Source organism: Eucyclogobius newberryi, unplaced genomic scaffold (genome assembly GCF_026437365.1).
Source record: "Eucyclogobius newberryi isolate DKJ021-1_F unplaced genomic scaffold, fEucNew1.0.hap1 SCAF_5, whole genome shotgun sequence".
Taxonomy (NCBI): Eukaryota; Metazoa; Chordata; class Actinopteri; order Gobiiformes; family Gobiidae; genus Eucyclogobius; species Eucyclogobius newberryi.
In genome coordinates, this window is record NW_027316167.1 from 34226258 (window position 1) to 34243697 (window position 17440).

The 17440-nt window shown below is 40.6% G+C and overlaps 1 protein-coding gene across 1 annotated transcript in view; it reads left to right on the forward strand.

The window, feature by feature from the left end:
- Positions 1–756: 756 nt before the first annotated feature.
- The window catches only part of herc1 (HECT and RLD domain containing E3 ubiquitin protein ligase family member 1), a 95288-nt gene continuing 78604 nt past the window's right edge, over positions 757–17440 (forward strand). Inside the window, exons 1-12 of the mRNA XM_072465236.1 lie at positions 757–1040; positions 5340–6307; positions 6389–6484; positions 6712–6906; positions 7839–8150; positions 9493–9589; positions 9704–9847; positions 10532–10659; positions 13435–13579; positions 14517–14688; positions 15647–15781; positions 15981–16146. Of these exons, the coding sequence (XP_072321337.1) occupies positions 5366–6307; positions 6389–6484; positions 6712–6906; positions 7839–8150; positions 9493–9589; positions 9704–9847; positions 10532–10659; positions 13435–13579; positions 14517–14688; positions 15647–15781; positions 15981–16146 (2532 nt within the window). The 5' untranslated portion in view covers positions 757–1040; positions 5340–5365. The remainder of the gene's footprint in view (positions 1041–5339; positions 6308–6388; positions 6485–6711; positions 6907–7838; positions 8151–9492; positions 9590–9703; positions 9848–10531; positions 10660–13434; positions 13580–14516; positions 14689–15646; positions 15782–15980; positions 16147–17440) is intronic.

Below are 17440 nucleotides of genomic sequence, written 5' to 3' on the forward strand. Positions count from 1 at the left end.
CTGATTCTAGAATGTTCTAAAGAGAAGTGTTACTGTTGCAGAACATGTTTTTTTTGTTAAAAATACAAATAAATTAAATACAACATAAAAATTTGTAATTTATAGATTTTATTTTTAAGTTAAAAAGTACATTATTTAAGGCGCATTACTTTTACATGTTAAATTTCCCTAATTTATTGAAATGCCTACTTTTCCAGTGTTCCAGGTTTACAATTTATTTTGATGGTTGCAGATGAGCGCTAGATATGACATAGGCAGAGGTAATTCCATAACCTGGCAACTATGCCGTAAACAAACACCAAAATGTGTATACATTATACAATAGTTATGATTTGGAAAATAATAATACTGATATTGATAACAGCTTTATTTAGTAGGATTATTTTTAAACAGCCAGAAAATGGTGCACGTTATGTATAAATTGCCCCTGCATTTTGGATGGAATGTTGCTTATTAATGACGTAGATAGAGAGTTTCCGTTTTAGAACACATCTCCACTTCCTACAAATTTTCAATTTTAATTTTCAAATGTTCTGACACTTGACTGCTGCTAAACTATGATAACATTTACCACAAGGACTATCCAACCAAATCAAGACACAATTAGAAATAAAAAATCATGAAAACCTGTCAAACACACTTTAATCTTAATACAGTTTTATTTTTAGACTACATGTTTTTTCTTTGTGTCGGTGGGCGTGTGCTCGGATTATTTACCCTGAATGACAGCAGTGCGCTGGGACAGTCCACGGACACGAAATCACACGGAACAGCGGAATCAGAGACGGACAGGTCACGGACGGACGCAGCCGGACATCACGGTGCAGCGTCACTCACGGGGCCGCCGGTGTTGCCTCTGGACAGCTCGGGGCGTTTGTTCTGGGAGAGGCGGTGGAAGGAGGCATGGAGCAGGAGATCCATGCTGCTGCTGCCCGTGGTTTTTACACAGTCCGAGCCTCGTGCACGGCCCCTGGGTGCGCAATGAGCCGCGGCGAGGTGTGAGCACCGCGCACACAAGAGGAGGCACCGGGCAGACCCGGGTAAGTCCGCGTTTGTTCTGTCAAAATGCTGCTAAATGTGCCATTAGCTTAGCATGCTACAGCTACATGTCCTGTGGTGTGTAATGAAAGCTAGAGAGTAGCGGGATTCTGTTGTGGCAATTGCGGCTCCATCTTGTGATTGTAAGAGGAGCAGAATGCCAATAGAAAATAATGTAAAAACAGGCGGAAAAGGACTTTACATATAGTTATATCTATGGTAATAATGCAGCTAACTCTCTTTTTTCCCCTCTCTAAATTATGAAAATGAATATAGGTTTATACCACCTATCACAATATCTATGGGTTCCAAATGATGAACCCTTGTCATTGTGATCAATACTTTAAAACAAAGTAATATATTCTTTGAATGGAGAAAAAGTCCTCTAAAGGTTGCAGGAGCTGAAACCATGGATGTATTACATTAACTGAGTAAAGCACTCTCCCTCTGCCCACGATCAGAAATGAGTAGTGGCCACTCTGCTGTACTGCAGCCTCATGGCCCAGAGAATTCAGAGCTCAGCCTGCAAAACTACAGACAGTGCTCAATTCCTTTTAGTCTAGAAATGAAATAGAAATAATTTAATTCTTTCACCTTTCTTAAAAATCCTCCAAATTAAATTATTGATATCACGGTTAAGGGTGTACGGTAATCTTTTGTCGGGGTGCTCACTTCCGTCACGCACAGCATCATGGGTAAAGGCCCAGAGCTAGCGCCATAACCATGAAGTAATCCAGAATTGCATTTTTGGCACTGAGCACAGTTCGAATGTCCCCCAGGGCTTGACTGGAACCCATAAATTGGTTCTAGTTGCTAATATAAATAAATGTAAACATCAAAAGAGATATTATGCTTTAACTGCCCAATCTATCAGTATTAAATCTGTTTTTGTAGATTTTTAGACCTCAGTTGTTAGATTATTAACCGCCCGTTCCTAGTGTTTGATTATGATAGTGTTGGCGTAAATGTTTAAACTTAGCTTTTGGGAAGGCCAATAAAAACAAACATGGCTGGCAAAAATAAAGGCTGTTAAAGGGCCAACTCAGTGATTTTATTATTGTTAAACATAAAAATCCCAACTTTCTGAGATAAATCACATAAATGCAAACAACTTCTCATTTGGGAAACACAAGCTCCTGTTAATATACCATATGGATTCCAACTTGATAATTCCTTATTATTACAAAGAACAATTTATTCCCTAAAATGTAAAATATTTAGTTAATTATTTTATTATGTTTATTTTATATATATTTCAAGACTTTTAATATGTTTATGGTAGTGCATGGGCATTGGTATAGTATAGATATGTAAAAGTCCATCATCAAAGTATTTAAGAGAAAATTGTATTTAAAATTCCATCTTCCCATTATTTGTTTTCAGCTACTTTTTGAAGCTTTCCCATTCAACAGATTTAATGTTTGGTTTCAAATTGTTGATTGCTACCGCATAGGTATTAATTTTTAGTCACTCTGATTAATTTGCATGGGTTCTTAAGTGTAATTTTACAGTCGGAACATGGCCGATCGAGCTGGGCGGTGTTCACTGTAGGTTGCCAGCGCGATAGTCCCTCTAGTGTTATATTACCACATTGACGCTGATGCAGCAGAGTTTGGCAGAGCGGCATAAACTGGTTAAATTCAAAGGACAGTCTTGTAAAGGGTGCGCAGTGTCGTGCAGGGTTAATGGCGACTTTCCCGCCCCAGTCGCTGTCACACGTTTGCATAATTGTGGTGATGAGCGCGTTTGGACCAGGGTTTGGACGTTTCATGCTAGCTCAGTGACGTAAAGCTGCTAGCATAGCGCGCGAGCCCAGTCAGTATAAACAGTTATTACACAAGCGCCGCTTAAACTGCAGCTTATCTCTGTTATATTTGAGCCAGTGAATGCCTCTTATAAAGGCACGTCTGACGTTTTAATTGCCAAACAACAATAGTCTATGCGGTGCAACTGCCACCTGTTTTAATGTCATAAACCTGACAGAATCCAAATCCAGAGCTCTCAGCGCTATGTCATAAATACGTTCCAAAATGCTGTAATGTTTTCAATGATTAGTTAACGGATATTACATCTCTTTATAATATAACTCTTCAATTCCAGGGTAGAAAGTAGTTTGCCTTTTTATTAGAAAGAATGAGAAACTTGTATCTGACCGTCACACAAAGCATAGTTGTGGAAAAATGTAGACGTAATGAAAACGTTTAGGGTTGACGTTGTAGTAAGTATTTTTCCAATAAAACCGAAAAAAATCGTGTCTATAATAGTCTATTAAACAAATAATGTAAAATGCAATTGTTACTGTCTTTAAACTGGGCTCTGATAGCACTTAAAAGTACATGCATTTCTGTGATAACAAGTTTCTTTATTGAAATATCAATTATGTTCCACTTTATTTTTGCTCCAGTTGCCGCTATAAAGAGTCTATAAAACAACAAAAGGAAAGAATTTGATCTGGCCAGTCCTAAAACACTAAAAACAGTCATAAAATTAATACATAAATAACCCTGACTTTGACATACCAGGGGTATATGCAATACCCAGTTTATTCCTTTTACACATGAAGCGCTAAAATGCTTATTGTAACTGTTATTTAAATAAATAAAATGCTTAATTCTTGTAAGAATTGTTAACATTTTAGAATCAAACTTGATGTGTATTGGTCTAATCCAATTACGGCGCACATTAATGCTTCTGCTTCTCTTGTGAAATGTTGGCCTCAGCTTGACCTCAGCAACTGTTAAATGTTTCTTCTGCGGTTTGCTGCTGCTCTAATAAAGTTACTGGTGCTTTTCAAAAAGTAAATGTAATTTTCAGAAATACGAATTAACCACAAAGATTATATTAGTCTTCTGCAGTTTCCTGAGTCCGTCCTGAGGCAGAAAATATGTTGTTGGAGCTTTTTCTTCCAGAGACATTAGACACGGGGCCATACACGTGTCCAGTGTTTACATTAAGTGACATCACTGGAGCCACTGTTCTCCAGGGATGTTCTGGTGAATCAATAACCTTTACCTTAGCAACATCTGTCTCACAAATATATTGTTATAAAATGTGACTATCCTTTTTCAGATCAGAAACTGCTATGATATGGCTTTGATACTTTATTAGGACTGTAACTGTTTTCTGGCTATAGGGAAAGTACATTTTTTTTGGCATAAACATTGAGACACTCACTGTACATTAAGAAGGTTTATTGCCATTGTCATTTAACAATTCGCAAACATAGGTACTTGTTTCGTTGTTAAATTGTAACATAAAACACTATATTAATAATAATAATAGCAAATTAAGCTCACTATGACAATCAGTAAAGCCATTACAGTGTAAAACGTGTTTACTTTATTGGATTCACCATATCCTGAGTGACATTTCACATGTTTTGAGCAGTAGGTAGATACAGAGGTATGCGTTGCACCAATGAAATTTCCCCATGTGGGACAATAAAGGAATATCTTATCTTATCTTATCTTAGCTTGTAGGGCTGGGTATTGCCAAGACCCTTGCGATACGATACGTATCCGGATACAGGGGTCACGATACGATACATATCCCGATACTTGTATATTCCGATACAATTCCCTCATTACGATACGTATCCCGATACGTTTTTGAAAAAAGGGTCTTAAAAATGTACCAAATGGGTAATGTTTTTACTCTGGATAAGAAAATTTATGAAATTTTATGTTTATCCACAAAGCACTTATTATAAATCCATCCATCCATCCATTTTCTACCGCTTGTTCCCTTTTGGGGTCGCGGGTGACTGGAGCCTATCCCAGTGACTTCGGGCCTTAGGCGGGGTACACCCTGGACAGTGGCCAACTTGTCGCAGGGCTTATTATTATAAATCCATTCTGCTCTAATAACTTCTTATATCCAACCAACTGATCCAAATAGAAATATAAGGAACACATTCTAGTAAAGTATTACATGTTTCTTGCCAAACAATTGGCCTGGTCTGAACCTGCTGCAGCAGCATCTTCTGCACAGATCAGCTTCTGATCAGGTCCACAGCTCCTTCTCAAGAGAGGAGCGCAGCACAAACAGCAGATCAAAAGTACTATTTCACCTCGTTTGAAGCCTACGGGCCACAAAAATCTCAATTTTTTTTTTTTTTTAAATAAAAAAATATCGATTTTGTGACTCGATACGGAGTCCGTGACGATACATCGCCGTATCGATATTTTGAACACAGCCCTAGTAGCTTTTCTTATTTCTGAACACACAGTGATTTTTATATAGCTGTTGGAGCAGGTCAGTGTTGAGGTGAAGTTTGAACAGTTTGTACATCTGTCTCTCAGGGCTGATGGCTCCACAGTGACGTGCCATGGCGCTCATGATTCCTCCAGTGAAGCTCAAGTGGCTGGAGCACTTGAACGGCTCATGGATCACAGAGGACAGCGAGTCTGTGGCCACACGGGAGGGCGTGTCCACGCTCTACTCCAAACTTCTGTCCAACAAAGAGGTGGTGCTGCTGCCGCAGCAGGTGCTTTGCCTGAAGGGGCCTCAGCTGCCGGACTTCGAGCGTGAGTCTCTGTCGAGCGATGAGCAGGAGCATTACCTGGACGCGCTGCTCGGCAGCCAGCTCGCCTTGGCCAAAATGGTCTGCTCAGACTCTCCTTTTGCAGCAGCGCTTCGTAAACGTGTGCTGGTGCTCCAGCGCATCTTTTATGCACTGTCCAACAAGTATCACGACAAGGGCAAAGTGAAGCAGCTGCAGCACTCTCCAGAGAACAGCTGTGGCTCCACAGACTTACAGTCGGTGAGCGAGCGCCCGCGCTCCAGCACCGACGCACTCATTGAGATGGGCGTCCGCACCGGCCTCAGTCTGCTGTTTGCTCTGCTCAGGCAGAGCTGGATGATGCCCCCGCCGGGCCCTTCGGCCCCCGGAGGAACCATAAACCTCTGCAACGATGTCATCCACACGGCCATCGACGTGGTCAGCTCTCTACCTCCTCTGTCTTTAGCCAACGAGAGTAAGATCCCGCCCATGGGTCTGGACTGCCTGGCCCAGGTCACAACTTTCCTGAAAGGCGTGACCATGCCAAACTCTGGTGCAGACATTCTAGGCCGGCGTCTGGCCTCAGAGCTGCTGCTGGGGCTGGCCTCTCAGAGGGGCTCCCTCAGGTATCTCCTGGAGTGGATTGAGATGGCTTTGGCCGCGTCAGCATTGGTCAGTACGATGGAGCAGAGCCCGAGTCTGAGTCTGGAGGGACTGATCAGCTACGACTGCTTCATGAACATCCTGATGCAGATGAGGCGCTCGCTGGTCAGTTCAATCCTCACTGTTTAATAACACTTTGTTTATAGAGTTCTTAACATTTCTTCCTGAAAAATGTATGTGTCGCAGGGCTCCTCTGCAGATCGTAGTCAGTGGAGAGAACCGACTCGAACGGCCGATGGCCTCTGCTCTTTATACGAGGCTGCACTCTGTCTGTTTGAAGAGGTAAAACTCCAAAGCACTAACTACCAGAACAGCCACATTTCAGCATCAAAGTAATGTGAGAAGAAGCGTTGGGCCCTTCCACAGGCTGAAAAAGACATTTATATAACTAATTCCCTTCTCTAAACATGTTTTCCCTACATGTTTGCTACATACTGATGAACGTCCTGCTGCCTGTCATGTTTGTTATGGTCATGCGGTGACTCCTGATCTTCCTCCGCCGTTTCCAGGTGTGCAGGATGGCGTCAGACTACTCCCGCACCTGTGTGAGTCCGGACAGTATTCAGACGGGGGAGGCGCCGCTGGTGTCGGAGAGCTGTGAGGTTTATGTGTGGGGGAGTAACAGCAGCCATCAGCTCGTGGAGGGGACTCAGGAGAAGATCCTGCAGCCCAAACTGGCCCCGAGCTTCGCCGACGCACAGACAGTAAGTTATTGATAAAAAATTATGTTTTAATTTATTCATATATTCTTATGATTGCAATCCATCAGAAATGTGCCTGTAAATCTCAGGGTTTTATTCAAGTCTCTGTGATAAATGATAAACAGAAGAGGTCGGCCACAAACATGACATATTTCCCCATTTCCCTTTCATTAACCAACTTTTTCAAAAGTAGAAACACTGTTGCGATGACATAACCTCATGGCTCAGACAAACTTCAGCCGTAGTTACAGTTGATTGTGTGTTTGAGTGCTAGATTACAGTTAAAATACCTACTTTTTCTCCTCACGTTTGCAAGAACAGCTTTATTAGGCAAGCATTGTTGAACTCTTCTCCAAAATAATCTGGTCTTTACCCTAATGCCCTCAGGTCGGTGCTTCAGATGCCCCTGATCAGAACTAATTGCTGTTCTAGTCTTTTATCCCTTCTGTGAATAGACTCATGAACTCTCTTTATCTGCCCTGAACTCACGTGAACTGGCATATATATTTATTTGTTTATTAACCCTTATTTAACAAGGTAAAATCCATCGATATCCAAATCCTTTTCAAGGTTGACTTGAGCAAATTGGACTGCAGCAAACACACAAAACACACACATCGTAGGAGGTTAAAACAGGACTTAATTTAAAAGCACAAACAATGTTCAGAAAATTGTGTTTTAAATTGGAACAAAAACCCATGTCTTTGGAGTTGTATAATGGGACCACTTTCTTAAGCGATTGTGAGAAAAATAATCTCACTTTAAAAAAAAGAAATTCTGACGAAAAATACATTGAACTTTGTGCCAGTTTTTGTTTCATGTGAATAGGCCCAGTAATGACTGAGATACGAACCATAAACTAAGTCATCAAATCTGCAAGTTTGAAACTAGAGGTGTTCTTGACGTGAACAAACCTGATTCTGATTCTGTTTTAGATCGAGGCGGGCCAATACTGCACCTTCGTCATCTCGACCGACGGCTCGGTGCGCGCCTGCGGGAAGGGCAGCTACGGCCGCCTGGGTCTCGGCGACTCAAACAACCAGTCGACCCTGAAGAAGCTCACGTTCGAGCCGCACAGGGCCATCAAGAAGGTGTCCTCCTCCAAAGGGTCGGACGGGCACACGCTGGCCTTCACCACCGAGGGCGAGGTGTTCAGCTGGGGCGACGGAGACTACGGGAAACTGGGCCACGGCAACAGCTCCACGCAGAAGTACCCCAAACTCATACAGGGGCCGCTACAGGGGAAGGTAGGACACACTGTAAGAAAGCAAAAATACGTTTCACGAAACAAAACGGCAATTATAGAACCAAGACTTAATACCTGCACATTATGTAGTACTTTATGTTTAAAATAAATGTACATACGTTCCAAAGCCACTGTCGGGAAAATAGAAAATGTCTTGCTTCCATGATATGAACAGAGATATTATATATTTATAGGGATGCGCGTTTAAAACATGCTCTTTAATAAATAGTTGGAGCCCTTCATGGTCAATAGTCTGTTAAAGTGCCCCCTACAGGTCGGACGACTCGCTGAACTAAAATAAGATAAATATATTTTGAATTTTGCTAAAATGTATCAAAAATATTGTCACAGAAAAGCAAATTTTTAGGTTTATAATTGTACTTCCTGTTTGTAATTGATGATATCATGCTAGAAAATTACCCAGCAACCACTGGGCAAAAACTCACCTGATGTTAAATTGTTTTTATTTGACAAATACAAATATGTCAGTGCGACTTAATTTTTGTTGAATTAATGTTTAGAGAGTCAACAAATGTGTGACTTTGTGTAAATTCTGCATAAGCTTTGTCTGGAATGAGTGTCCCTTGTGTGATGTCGCTTCCCGTCATTTTCTACACATTTTTCAACAGTTTTGCCACAAATACCTACCCAGCAAGTGTAAATACACCAAATTAAGTCAAAATTGGATAATCGTAAAAACTTTTATAGTCACAGTTTTCTGGTTACGTAAAAATAGTGCTTTTTTGTCGTCATTGTTGTTGTTTTTCTGTACGAGTTATAATTGGACCACATTGCATTCTACGAGTAAACACAGAGCAGCGACAGGTCCTTAAACGGTGCACAAAACAGGCTGAATGAATGAACGCGGTTTCAACCCACCATGATTATGAAAAGAGCCCTCTTTATTCCAGAGTTGTCATTCCTTGTTAAATTGCTAATATTAGCCGCTCACCTCGGCTTATGCAGGTAAATGTTCAATAGTTTTCCATCTGACGCACTCCGTTTTCTTCACTGACGTGAAATCCATGTTAAATAAACGATCCGTCATCTGGTTGAGCAGTTGCATAATTATAAGTAGAAAACCGTGAAATGCCCGCTCCTGCTGCTATTATTGTTCTGCTTCTATGTCTTTCACTTTCCTTGGCTGTGTGAATGTATTTGTCTGCTACAATTTAGTCATAAAGCCCTAATTATTTTTCTGTGTTTGGGTTTGTTGTCAATAATGTCTTAAATGTCTCCCAGGCAGTGAGCTTTATTTATGTGTTTTAGTTTGTCGTGAATCTGAATTTGGTATTGTATCGAAGTATATAATAAAGGTATTCTATGATGTGTGTGTTTTCCAGGTGGTGGTGTGTGTGTCTGCTGGATACAGGCACAGTGCGGCGGTCAGTGAGGACGGAGAGCTGTACACGTGGGGCGAAGGAGACTTTGGCAGATTGGGTCAGTCACTCCACAGATAATTGTTTTTAATTGTAATTGTATATTGTAGCGCAACTTTTGTTCATCGTCGGACTGAGGTGGTTTTAAAAAGCGGAAACGATTGTGTGTTCGTAGGTCACGGAGATAGCAACAGCCGCAACATTCCCACTCTGGTCAAAGATATCAGCAACGTTGGAGAGGTGTCATGTGGAAGCTCCCACACCATTGCGCTGTCCAAGGACGGCCGCACGGTGTGGTCCTTTGGAGGCGGGGATAACGGTACATACACGCTCTTAAACCTTTTACTTGATTTAAAAATAATCTTAAATCTTCTGAAAACCACACATTACTCCATGTCAGTCAGGTGTTCCCTCTGCAGGATTTGTGTTTGCACTCCATCTACTGGTAGCAGAGGGAATAAACAAACGCTTGCCCTGACATGCTGATTTAAGCACACAGTTGTTATGAACACGTTTTGTGGCAGAAATGCTTTGTACGAGTCTAGTGATGATTTATGGACTTAAAAAACAGTACAGGAGACCTCCAGATCTTTACATTTGAAGTCACAAATCTGGGAAATTTGAAACGGAGAAAACAATCTCATGAACGAGCTTAATGAAACAAGCGTGAATGAATCTAAATACAGCTGCAGGTGTGTTTTTTTGATGAGGGAACAATGTCCTAACATGAATTAAAGCAATAACAAAAAAAGACAATTTTACATATATGTGTCATTTAAAAGTGTTCTGTATTATTTAACCTAAACTTTGGCTAAATATTATTCTCATATTTTGTTCACAGTGAATAGAATATTGCCTACTATATTAGTTTGAGTTTGAGGACTTTCATAATGTTCAGAGCTTAGTCTTGGCATACAGTTACAAAAAAATGTCAGTGGTTCTCCGTTGTCCTCTTTCCTCTTGTCACGCTGCTTAATTTGACCACATATTTGTCTCTCTCCAGGGAAACTTGGCCACGGCGACACAAACCGGGTCTACAAGCCAAAATTAGTTGAAGCTTTACAAGGAATGTTCATAAGGAAAGTGTGCGCCGGGAGCCAATCTTCTCTGGCCTTGACCTCCACGGGACAGGTATGGCACAACTCCTGCTGCCCTTGGGCAACTTTTAGGAATATGTCAGTGATTTAGAAACTCCAGGTTTGTGTTCTGACTTTCAGCTTAAACCAGTGAGCTCTTTTCGTTCATGCCTGTAAAGTAATGTTTTAAACTTTGTGAGCTTAAACGGGGGTGAACCAATGAAGCTTTTTCAGTTATTTTCTATCCATAACAAAAAACTTTACTTAAAACCAGGGGACAAATGGTTCCTAATTTACAGAGATTAAATGGAATATTACTTACCCTAGTTTGAAAAATTACAGCACAAGTTTTTTTAATTATCAGTTTATGCAGCATTTTCAGATAAACAATATGTGCTAATCTAGCTGCAGTGAGGAAAATACGTATTTGAAAGCCCTGCGATTTTGCAAGTTCTCCCACTTCATTGTAGGTGCATTTCCACTGTGAGAGACAGAATGTCATCATATTATGTGATTTTGAAATAATTTATTTGTATGTTATTGCTACAAATAAGTGTTTGAACATCTGAGAAAATGTTAATATTTGGTACAGAAGCCTTTGTTTACAATTACAGAGGTTAGACATTTCCTGTAGTTCTTGACCAGGTTTGCACACACTGCAGCCGGGATTTGGCCCACTCCTCCACGCAGATCTTCTCTAGATCTGTCAAGTTTCAGGGGTGTTGATGAGCAACACAGAGTTTCAGCTCCCACCAAAGATTTAGGTCTGGAGACTGGAAAGGCCACTCCAGAACCTTCATGTGCTTCATACGAGGAGCCACTCTTTGGTTATCCTGGCCAGGCTGAGAAATACATTTTCAAAGTTAGGGGCCCCCAAGCAATTTCAGGGGCCCATAAGCGCGCGCGGCATCGCGGCGTCATAAGAACAAGATAAATGTGTTGTTTTAAACCTGGTTATTAGCATGTAAAACAATTTAAAGTACTTTTATCTGTTATTTGATATGACAAGCACAAATACTGAATCATATAAACCAGAGATCATGATCTTTAAAACTGTTAAATTCAATATAATAATGTTTCTTATATACAAAATAAATACTAGCATTTGACACAAGGAGATCTTGTGGAATATATGAAATCACGTCCTACAAAATAAACTACTAACATATATACATTGCCCCGAAAATTAGACCGAGCATTTCCGAGGACACGTGAACGCAACACGAACGCAACACGCAGCTTGCACCGTTTGGCACCGTTTGGCACCGCTCGGCCAATGAGAAGCGAGAAGACGTACGAAGTGGGCATGTCTGTTAAAACGAAACTTAAGGCGGGCACGCGGGAGATTCAACTGCTTGCGGGCCCCTGTCTATTTCGCAGCCTGCTGGCTGTGTGCTTCAGGTTATTGTCATGTTGGAAGACCCAGCCACGACACAGCTTCAATGACTGAGGGAAGAAGGTTGTTGCCCAAAATCTCTCAATACATGGCCCCATTTATTCTCTCCTTAATACAGTGCAGTCGTCCTGTCCCCTGTGCAGAAAAGCCCCCACAAAGCATGATGTTTCCACCCCCCAAGCTTCACAGTAGGGATGGTGTTCTTGGGATGTACTCATCCTTCTTCTTCCTCCAAACACGACAAGTGGAGTTTATACCAAAAAGGTATATTTTGGATCACATGAATTTCTCCCATGACTCCTCTGGATCATCCAGATGGTCTTTGGCAAACCTCAAACGGGCTTGGACATATGATTACTTAAGCAGGGGAACCTTCTGTGCGCTGCATGATTTTAAACCATGATGGCGTAGTGTATTACAGATAGTAACCTTTGAAACTGTGGTCCCAGCTCTCTTCAGGTCTTTGACCAACTCCTCCCATAGTTCTGGGCTTATTCCTCACATTTCTTTTCATCATTGATGCCCCACGTGGTGAGATCTTGCATGGAGCCCCAGTCCGAGGGAGATTGACAGTCATCTTTAGCCTCTTTCATTCTCTAACAATTGCTCCAACAGTTAATCTTTTTTCACCAAGCTCCTTGCCAATTGCCCCGTTGCTCTTTTCAGCCTTGTGGAGGTCTACAGTTTTGTCTCTGGTGTCTTTTGACAGCTCTTAGGTTGTTCAACTGATTTTGGGGTGGACAGGTGTCTTTATGCAGATAATGACCTCAAATAAGTGGAGTAGAGGTGGACTTTTTACAGGCAGACTAACAGCTCTTTCAAAGCCAGAATTCTTGCTGTTTGGCAGGTGTTAACAGCAATAATATACAAATACATTATCTACCTACCATGAACATTTCAGACACTCCCATAATTTCTAAGTGGGAGAACTAATTATATGTCCATATTTAATGATCTGCAGTTGTTAGCTGTGAGCTTCTTAGAATTTGTGTTTTCTATTAGAGCCAAACTGCAACCCTGTCCTTATTTTAATGTATAAATGTGTTTTTCCTAACTTTAGTGAAAGCATTATTCGTGTGTTGTAGTTGTATTACATTCTCCAATGTTTGTAGGTGCATGAATGACCTTTTCCTCATGTGTTTTGTAGTAGCATGAATGACCTTTTCCTCATGTGTTTTGTAGTAGCATGAATGACCTTTTCCTCATGTGTTTTGTAGTAGCATGAATGACCTTTTCCTCATGTGTTTTGTAGTAGCATGAATGACCTTTTCCTCATGTGTTTTGTAGTAGCATGAATGACCTTTTCCTCATGTGTTTTGTAGTAGCATGAATGACCTTTTCCTCATGTGTTTTGTAGTAGCATGAATGACCTTTTCCTCATGTGTTTTGTAGTAGCATGAATGACCTTTTCCTCTTGTTTTGTGTGTTTTGTAGGTGTACGCGTGGGGCTGCGGGGCCTGTCTGGGCTGTGGCTCGTCTGAAGCCACAGCTCTGAGGCCTAAACTTATTGAAGAACTGGCCACGACTCGAGTGGTGGATATTTCTATAGGAGACAGTCACTGCCTCGCACTCTCACATGGTAAATGCAAATTTTTTTAGTACTATAATGCAGTGTTCCTCAGCTGGTCTGTTCAAAGTCCATGTCATCCAAAATTAAAGTTGGCAATGCAAAAGTAATAATAACAATATTCTCCTGAAACAATCTGTCCGTCTGAAAACTTGCTATTTTTTAGGGCTAATGCTAACTGGAAAAACAGAGTTGCCAGGTAATTGCTAGCATTAGCATTGAACTTAGTGTCCACTTATTTAACTATTGCTGTGTGAGTCAGTGTAATGACTTAAGACTGAATCTTTTTCGACTATGTCCATGCTCCTACCCACTTGTCCTATTGGTCATCCTCTGTCATGCTCTGAGTGAGTGACAGGTAGATTTAACCTCATATTACAGTGAACCCTCAAAAAAGGTTGGGTGATAATAACTACAGCAGTGTGCAAATTAATCTTGATAAGACAGATCTCCATTCTTATTGTAATTGCATGCCCCCATAATTGTACAGGTCTAACTAGAGAAAAATGTATGAAGGACTTTTCTTGGTAGATCTGTCTTGACAGGAAAGGTGTGCAGAGTAACCCATGCGTCTTATCAGCTTTTGAATTTGCTGAGAGTGAAAAAAATGCAGGTCAAATTCATGTTGTAACCAGCCTGATGCAAAGAGCGCAAACACACAGAGCAGAGCAAATTTGTTTTAGATTAAACTGGTAAATCCAGGGGCTATTTCTGTCCCTCACTTTAAACTATTAGTTCAATTTCATTTTAAGAGATATATATGTTTTTGTCTCTATGGAAATGTGCCCAAAGCCTCTTCAAAGTTAGTTCTTGTTGATCTGTTTTCCACTTAAACTTTAGTTTGCAGACTTTGGGAATGGCTGCTGTCAAACATAAAATAAAATGAAAAAGAATGGACATAAATCCGGCGTAGTTGATTTGGCATTCGCTGTAATTTTTTCTTCCTCAGATAACGAGGTGTATGCCTGGGGCAATAACTCCATGGGTCAGTGTGGGCAGGGGAACTCCACCGGACCCATCACCAAACCCAAAAAGGTGGTAGGTTTGGACGGCGTCGCCATTCAGCAGATCTCAGCCGGGACATCCCACAGTCTGGCCTGGACCGCACTGCCCAGAGACAGGTGAGGCCTCTGCTTTATCCACCTGTGATTATTGTGGTCACAATACAATCATAAGAACTAATCTTTACTCAAAATATGGATTCTAGGTGGAGAATATTTATAAATAAAATATATTATTTATAAAATAGAAATAGTTTACCCTTTTTTGACAATTTGATTTAATAACGCTGCTTTCTGTGTTGGTTAATGTCTTTTGAATTATGTCGGTGTAATCCCTCATTCGTCCAGGAGTGTTCCATTAAAAAACCCTAATTCAGGAGGTCCTGCCCGGTGGGCAAGGCCTACTCAGAGTAGGATGTATGTCTGAGTTCCCGGTCTTGATTCGCAGATTGAGAATCACCCTCGGATGTGTGTCGAAAAGTCCAGATGACTTAAAGTGTATATAGTCCAGATCAGGGGTGGGCAATTATTTTCCTCCAAGGGCCATATTTGATTCCAGCCCGCGATCATTGGTGTGAAAAAAAAAAAAAAAGAAAAATCAATTTTTTTAATATCAAATAAAATATTACTTGTCTGTCATATTTATTAATGATACAAGTGCAGAAAAAATAATATATATATATATATATATATATATATATATATATATATATATATATATATATATATATATATATATATATATATATATATATATATATATATATATATATATATATATATATATATATATATATATATTTTTTTTTTTTATTTATTTATTTATTTTTAATATAAATTAAAATGTATTATAAAGACAAAGGGGCCACATGTGGCCCGCGGGCTGTAGTTTGCCAACCCCTGGTCCAGATTATCATCCTGAAAATACTATTACAATAATTTTGATAATAATCAACTTAATTAATCAGTTTAATGCTTTTGCAATAGTTTATTTTGCAGCTTTATCCGACCTCGTTGCACATCTTCTGAAATACATCCCCCTAATGTTAGTCTGCATATCTCTGCTTATCTGTTGCAGGCAGGTGGTGGCGTGGCATCGTCCGTACTGTGTGGACTTGGAGGAGAGCACGTTCTCACACCTGCGGTCTTTCCTCGAGCGCTACTGTGAAGGCATCAACAGTGAAGTGCCACCGCTGCCCTTCCCTTCATCCAGGTCAATAAAACGACAAGCTCTATGTGACTGAACTGCTCTGGCGTAAATATAATTGCATTTTATTCTGACAAAATTGCAGCCAGAATTGTCTTTTTTTTTTTTTTTTTTCGAAATCAGTGACGCTTTAAGAGATTGACTTGAGAGAAATGGTCTGACTAAGTATCAGAATGTATACAGTAAGTATTTGTTTTATTTCCAGGGAGCATCACAACTTCCTGAAGCTGTGTCTGCGCCTCTTGTCCAATCACCTGGCTCTGGCACTGGCTGGGGGCGTGGCCACCAGTATCCTGGGGCGACAGGCCAGACCCCTCCGGAACCTGCTCTTCAGACTCATGGACTCCTCTGTGCCTGATGAGATTCAGGAGGTAAATAAGACCAAGCCTCTGTCTGTCTGTGTGTCTCAGGGCAGCTGTGGCTACAGAAATGTGCAACGTCAATGAATCTTTTGAGCACAAAATTCACTCAGCTGCCCAATAGACCCTTTAAAATGCAACAGAATATTCAAAATTCTGGACTGGAGGCAAAATTATGTCAACCATAAAACATTTTCAATAATTAAAAGCGGTATGGACGATTTTTCGGCGATTTGAGAACGCAGGCGGAAGTGCACATGCGCACTCCCCCGTGTGGACTGATACAACACACAAGTGCGTTTGTTTATTAGCGCAACGGAGCGCATCGCATCTCTCGTCTCCCGTAGATTTCTGTCCACTTCTGCGTCAGCTCGAACAGTCTTTCTCCGTCTTCATTTTGCCCCATACTCTGAGGGAACTATATTATGACAGATCCATGCGCTAAGGCACGCGGAAACGTGGGGACGAACCGCATGCGGCTGCAGGTGAGCGATAGGTGCGTTTTATGATTGATACGTGGCAGGACAAATGATTTATCCACGCCACGAGGAAATATGATTAAAAAAATTGCTGAAAAAAATCGTCCATACCACCTTTAACCAATCCTTGGTTGGTTGTTTTTTTGTCTTTTAAAAACAAATAAAATAAGCCACAATTTTGAATTTCCAAGATAGAGACAATTATTTTGCTATTACATTTTCTGTAAAGGGGAAAGAAATCCCGCACACTGTCTTACTTGCAAAATAAAAAGTTTAATGGTGAAGAGACACCGTTTCGGCAACTGGGCCTTCGTCAGGCAAATGGGTGACTGAGGATGAGACAGTGGTTTTAATAGGAGTGGCCTCAAAAAATGGGAGTGGCTAATAACATATTTTTAGAGACACGTCAGAACTAACACAAAAAAATACACATAAACAATACCCAAACCTGGTACAGAACCTGAAGTGCGGAGCACCGTCTTGATTGCTATTACATTTTCTAAAATGTATAAACTGTGGAAAGTGGGTGATAGAAATGTTGACCTCAGTATTTGTGCAGTAATGGTTAAAATGGTAACAAGTTTGCTGTCAAAATGTTCAGGGTCAATTATAATGTCTTTGAATAAACAAATAATGTAAAATCCAGTGGTTTTCATTTGCCAAAATCACATTGGAGTTTAATCACAGTTTCTGACCTGATTTATTTTCTTTCTGCCAAATTACAACATATATACACAATATACAACATCTGTGCAATATGTATGTTATAATTATGGAGCAATGTGATAACTTGATCAGAAGAATGTGTATGGACTTGTTGAAGCTTG